The sequence below is a fragment of the Limulus polyphemus genome, unplaced genomic scaffold, assembly GCF_000517525.1.
Source record: "Limulus polyphemus unplaced genomic scaffold, Limulus_polyphemus-2.1.2 Scaffold2631, whole genome shotgun sequence".
In the NCBI taxonomy this organism is placed as follows: Eukaryota; Metazoa; Arthropoda; class Merostomata; order Xiphosura; family Limulidae; genus Limulus; species Limulus polyphemus.
In genome coordinates, this window is record NW_013668241.1 from 143,338 (window position 1) to 150,298 (window position 6,961).

Sequence of the window (6,961 nt, forward strand, 5' to 3'; positions counted from 1 at the left end):
TAATAAATTTTTTGATTTGATATATAAGTTGTTTGGGTTTTTTCATCTAAATAAAAGCAACATTAATTTCTTGATGACCTAATCATTTAGTGCCATTAGAATAATTTATGATGTAAAAGAGATGAAGATGACTGAACGGTATTGATTATTATCCATCTAGAAAGAATTCTGACTTTAACCAGTTGTATGAGTCTAAAGTTTCATTGACTAGAATATATTAAGAAAGTTAACTTCCCACAAAAATATTTTTATCAGTTGTGCCATACTGTTGATTTTTTCTTCTTTTTTTATTATCTAACATTTTTCTTTGTATTTATGTATCATTTCATTGTTATAATAGAAAAATATGTTACATTATTTTTAAAAGATTTTTTGGTATCAAAAAAAAGTAAATTCTCAGCAGAACTTTGTCAAGTATAATATGTTAGGGATTCTTCAATGTGTAATATCATTTATTTCAGGCATTTGGTACAAGTGCTGAACAAATTGAACATCTTGTAACACAAGGTATTGTCCAGTGGAGCACAGATATTACATCAGTTCTAGAGGATGGAGAACTCTTTATCCAGCAGGCAAGGTCACTCGATTCTCGTGGTGTTGTGAGTGTGTTAATTGAAGGTAAGAAAAGTAGAAATCAAATTTTATTGTGCTATTGGTCAAGTAGTTAGTAATTTAAGTAGGGAATTCAGTATTTTATGTACACTTTATAATTTTTTTTTTTCAAATATTAAGTACTGTATTTTTGTCATATACAAGATGTAAGCTATCAATATACCTTAATAGGCAGTGTGTCAAATGGTTTAACTTTTTTTATAATTGTTAATATCACAAACAGATATCAAAGGTTTTTCACTATACAGTAATTATTGGAGTTGGAAAACAATTGTATTTGGTATTTTGGGGGAAATCGTTATTATGAACAAAAGATAAAATAATCATATGTATCTATAAAATTAAAGCCTGTGTCAGGAAATGAAAGGAACTAGCTTATTTATTATGTTTGTCACATTTTGTTTGTAGTTTAAGAATATTTTAATGTTTTAGTCTTACTTAATCTACTTGCAGCTTTACTGAGAAACCATGTCATTGCTAAATTCATTCACTTACAGGTCCACCCAACAGTGGTAAGACAGCTTTAGGAGCTAAGTTAGCTCTGAAGTCAGATTTCCCTTTCGTCAAGCTTTGCACACCAGAAGACATGGTTGGCTACACAGAAACAGCCAAATGTCAAGCTATCAAGAAGGTTTGTAATGAGTTCGTTTTGTTGGTTAAAAACTTGCAATTAAATAGATATGTAATACTAATCACATATTTGGATGGAAATTGGATTTACCCTTTCAAAACTCTCAATTTCTGGTCCTTCTACCAACTGAATGTTATCAAAAAATTATAAAATTCAGCTAGCTTCTGTTGAAATGAACATTAATTATACCATGAAATTTCTCAATATTACAACAGTATACATTTTGACTAAAAATTAATGCATTCTTTGTGAATTTATTTATCCATCTTTAATCATTACGAAAACTTTAATGAGTACAATATACACAAAAGCCTTTGTTAAAAAACACATTTAGCAAAAAAGAAGAATGCTAGATCATGACTGGTTTTAACTACATTTCAAGTTTGGCTGAATTCCATCATCCATAGCCAATTTCCTGCTTACAGACTGATGGAGGAGCAAAGTATATAAAATCATCATTTAATAAGCTCAGTATATATATATTGCAAATTTTAATACTCTTAAAAACCATAGCTTGGGTATCTTTAATATAGCACACTTTTTAATTTTTTGAAAAACAGACTAAAGAAACTATGTCCTTGTTTTCTGGTAATTCTTTTTGGTGTATTTCAACAAATTATGATTTTAAAAAGAGTAATTTTTGAAAAAGTTTTGAATTAAAGAACCAAATACATGACAATTGTTTGAATAAATTTCAGTTCTAACATTAGTGTTTATAAGGGTAATTGAGGAACACTTAGGTACTGTGATATTTATATACCACCTGTGAATAGATTTCTAATTTTCTGTATATTTTGAACTGTTGTGGCAGTAAGTTCTGTATAATCTATTATAATATTTTGAACTTGTTTTATTTCTCGTAAGAAATGCACAGGTTATGTTTTTTTATGGGATAATTTAGCTTAAATGTGTTAAGTTTAATCATTTACTTGAAAACTGTTAAAAGAAATGATAAAGTTTTTTTGTGTGCATTTAAGATATCTATATGTGTGAAATTGAACGAGATATATATTTTGTAAGTACAAAATTCCAGGTTTTCGATGACGCTTACAAATCGCAACAAAGCTGTATTTTGGTAGATAACATTGAGAGATTGCTTGGTAAGTGAATGTTGAACTTTCAAACTGTAATATACTTAACATTAAAATAGCATGTAAGATAAAATCAACACCTAAGGGATTAAATTCATATTTGAAAAAAATGTAACTTTTCAGTGATTCAATTCTGAGAATGTTTTCTCAATTTATAGTTAAATTTGACTTCATTCAGCCTAGTACATAAAACCTGCTCTTGTTTTCTGTGTGTCTAATTATGTATTTATCTATGTAACAAATATATACATTTATAAATCATTCTTAATCATTAGTGATACAAGTTTAAGCTTGATATGCATTCTGTGCTGCAACGATGTTTCCTTGTTCATGTACTCTTGTCTGTGTACTGTGATTATATATCATTATATAGAGATTTGTCTATAACCTTTATAGTCACAAGTGTTAAATTTAGCGATAGCACAGGCCTGTGAATTTAACTTCATAAAAGCTGTTTTGGTTCTAATAACAAATTTTCCATAATTCAGCTACACAGATTTCAAAAATAATATTCATTTTTTTCTATCTCGTAACGATTTTTTACAAATCGGGAAGAAAAAAAAACCTCTTTATCAGATCAAATTATTATTTCGTTTACCACAATGAACATTTTTTATTAGTACGTTTGTTAACAAAAATTCAAACAAACTGAAGAAAAGGGAAGAACATTGATGTCAAACGAATATGCATCCTCATTCATCCTGATTTTTCTTCTGAAATCTACATCTTTTAGTCTCAAGTCTGTGTGTTGTTGTCTTTTATGACATTTTGTCGAAAATCTGTTAGTGATGGAGAAAAATGGATATCGTTTTCAGATTCAGTGTACAGCAATTACTGTAGAACATGAAAAAATTTCAAGACAATAAAATCATCACAGGCTTGTGTAATTAATATATTATTGAGCTATTGAATTTCATATCTTGTTTGATAGCATTACCTTAAATAATTTAGTTAAAATTGTCATGTAATCCTTAAAATTAAAATAAAAGTTGACATTTGGATATTTTAAATAAATAACATTATTATTGGCACTTCTGTTACATACAGATCTGTTCACAAATTCATGTTTTAGGCCACTTCTAGCATCAAGCATGTAAAACGAGTTATTTCAGATGACAGTTTTAATGTTTATCTATTACAAATGTAGTGCTAAAATTTACATCTTTAGATCTAACCTCTGGATCTTTGTTAAGTAGAGGTTGTTCAAAATAACATCTTTAATCTAAGGAATAATATTGATAAATTTCTTTAGTGAAAAATCACACAGTTACAAACATTTTTGAACGTATGTTTCAATTGAATTTAAATTTGGCTGCATACAATCGAACTGTAGTAGTAGTACTTCTCGTATGTAAAAATGTCTTCTGCATTTGTAATAAGTATGAAAATTACTTCAAATGTTTTAAAAACAATAATCAACTTACTGTTTTTTACTTCCTACTTGAAGACTATGGTCCAATTGGTCCTCGTTATTCTAATCTAGTCCTTCAAGCTCTTCTTGTATTGTTGAAGAAAGACCCACCAAAGGTATTTTCAGTTCTTTTTAATACTATTACCAGACTTAAAATCTCCAGATCATAGGATTAAATCAAATACTGTATTTGTTTGTTGAAGTATTCTTCATTGATTATTCTATTTCTAGATAAACAAGGCAAAAGAAAACTTTTTTATGATGCTTTAAACATTTTTGAATTCTTAAAATGTATGATTTTTTAAGCCTTAATTCCATTAGACATTGACAGTAATCAACAGCTTTGATAATTCATTAGTATTATTTCTTCCAAACACACATGATAATAAACAATTTAAGCACTTGAGCAATATATATATATATATAAACAATTAAAAGGAGTACAATGCTAAAACAATTATGCAGTAAATAATTTATCAAAAACAGGGACCAGGCCTAAAAAGACTACATGCTTTGATGTTCTAGGCCACCGTCTTCAGAACACCAAAACATGTAAAGCATTTTTAGGGCTGGGCCCTGCTTTTTATAAATTATTTATTGCGTAATTATTTTGGCATTGTATTCCTTTTAATTATATAAACAAAGACATGGTTAGAATATATATTAATATACTACAAACTTGTCATGATTCATGTATTTGTTTGTTGTTTTAATTTTTCAAACTAAATCACGAAGATACCAAGTAATTGTATACTGTAGAGGTATTAATTAGTCAGTTATTTCACTTCCTTTTCTTAGCTTTTGTTGTAGCAGTTGATCATTTGGTAGCAAGATTTATTAAGTCATTGCATAAATTGTGAAACTTGGTTGAATTATCTGTGAACTAATTGAAATGGGGAGTTTGGTTATTTTTATACATATCTTACATTTTGTACTATTTCATGTTACTCAAGTTATCCAAGATGAAGCTGAAAAGCAGTTTAAACTATGGTTTAAGGAGTGTATAACTAATATATTTTAGTGTAAAGTGTTATAATTTGACAATGAAGCATTAATCATAAAATGTATTACATTTTTCCTTTGAAAGAAATAAAAAGATTAAAGTTGTACTTTTTATTTGTTTCTTCCAGAGATGTTGAACTTTTGTGTATGTTTTAACAAATGTGTATAATATTTAAGTTTATGTATATTTACTCATAAATTAACACTAAAGTGATAAGTACAGTTTCCTCATAGCAGTTTTCTACTTTTCCAGCAGCTATATATCGCATAAAAAAACAATAAAACCCTAACACTTATGATAGGTAGGTCTGTCTTTTTGAGGGGTAAATTCTGAATGGTGAAATGAAATGTAAAGAGTGAACATAAGTTGAAAAACATAAAGTAAATGTGATTAGGCAGTGTGGGCTAAAGTCACATGTTAGGGCACAAAGAACAATTTGAAAGTTGAGTATTTGTTATATATATATATATTTCTTTTTCTATATACAAAACAGACAGTAACATGAATTCATACGAAATTAAACATAAACTTGTAACTAATAAAAGACATTGTAAACAAATTAAATCATTCTTATTAAATCTAAATATATAAAGAATGACCTTTGACCTTTAACATAATTTCTTTCAGTTAATATTAACTTTTGACTTTTCAGTTACTACCTTTATCTAGCTGTCTTTTTTATTTTACATCTTTTAAATTCAGTAATACAATTCTAATATTTGACTTACTCCTTATTTTTAACAAGCATGTGATTTTTTTCCTATTATGCTTTAGCCTATAAAAAGTCTACCTGTTTGAAGCATTACAGTTTCTTTTTCAATGTGATTTACCAAAACTTTTTTTATCCTCTGTTTTTTAGTAACATGAACAGCTATATATTGATAATCCTTATCCTATACCAGATAAATTCAACAGTAAACCAAACTAATAATTATATTTCAGCTTACAAAATAGCTGGACATTATTTTTTTTTAAATTGCAAGTTTGGAGTAGTTATTGCATCAAATCAGTTTCAAGAAAGCAATTTTTATTTAATTTGTGAAAGACTATCGCATCAAAAAATTGTTTTTCTAGTTCATCACATGTGAGGTATCCACAATAGTAGTCTTTGTTTATTTTCAAGGGAAGAAAATTGTTAATCTTCTGCACGACTAGCCGGAAATCAGTCTTAGAAGAAATGGAGATGTTAACAGCATTCACAGCGGTGCTTCGGGTACCCAACTTGAGCTTGCCTGAGCAACTGATGACAGTGCTAGAGGAAACTGACTGTTTCAGCAAAGAAGAACTTTCCAAGATTGCCAAAAGAATTGACGGAAAAGGGTAGGTGTTTAACACAGTATTAACAGGCTTTATAGTAAGAAAAGTTATTTTAACATTTAAGTTCATTCAGTATTGAAATCAGTTTGTAGTTTTAATTCAATTAATCTTTAGAATTAATATGTTGTTATAAAATGTTTCAAGCTATGAATCAGTTTTAACTTGTCTTAACCAGTAAAGCAGTTTCATATAATTTCAGATTCTTTGAATCTTAAAATATATACACAGCGTGGTCACAAGTAAATAGACACCACCTTTTCAGAAAAAATGAAGTTTTTCAGTCATATTCACATGAATTGATATATTTATAATTTAATTAATATCTAGTAGATCTTCCTTTCGCTTTATGGAGTTTGTTGATCCTTTTGGGCATCATGAGAATCATCTTGCCAATTTTAGATTGTGGGATTTTCGCCCACTCTTGCTTCAAAACTTGGAGTAGATCGCTCTTCAAAGTTGGTTTTTTTGGTTGTTTCTTGACTTGCCAGTCGAGTATGGCCCAGAGGTTTTCGATGGGGTTCATGTTAGGAGATTGTCTCGGCCAGGGCAACTTCTGGATACCATTTTCTTCCTGCCGCTTTTGGGTGTGTCTAGCAGTGCGACACTGTGCTCCATCTTCCTGGAACAACGTTGTGTTCTTGTCCACGAAACCCGAGGAATACAGTGGCATGAGTCCTTCCTCCAATATTTCGACGTATTTCGCAAAATTTATGTTGCCAACGCACTCTACTAAGCATGATCTCTTACCAACCCAAACAGCTCCCCAAACCACCATGCTTCACAGTTGGCTGCAATCTGTTGAGCCAAAGCTCTTGGTGAGGCATACTCCAGACCCATATCCTTCCAAAATTGAGCGAATCTTGATTCGTCTGAGAACAATACGGTCTTCCAAAAGT

The 6,961-nt window shown here is 29.4% G+C and overlaps 1 protein-coding gene across 1 annotated transcript in view; it reads left to right on the forward strand.

Moving 5' to 3' along the window:
* Positions 1-6,961, forward strand: part of LOC106467486 (vesicle-fusing ATPase 2-like) — a 54,763-nt gene that overhangs the window by 41,602 nt on the left and 6,200 nt on the right. Inside the window, exons 15-19 of the mRNA XM_013927845.2 lie at positions 462-618; positions 1,110-1,243; positions 2,277-2,343; positions 3,782-3,861; positions 5,872-6,068. Of these exons, the coding sequence (XP_013783299.1) occupies positions 462-618; positions 1,110-1,243; positions 2,277-2,343; positions 3,782-3,861; positions 5,872-6,068 (635 nt within the window). The remainder of the gene's footprint in view (positions 1-461; positions 619-1,109; positions 1,244-2,276; positions 2,344-3,781; positions 3,862-5,871; positions 6,069-6,961) is intronic.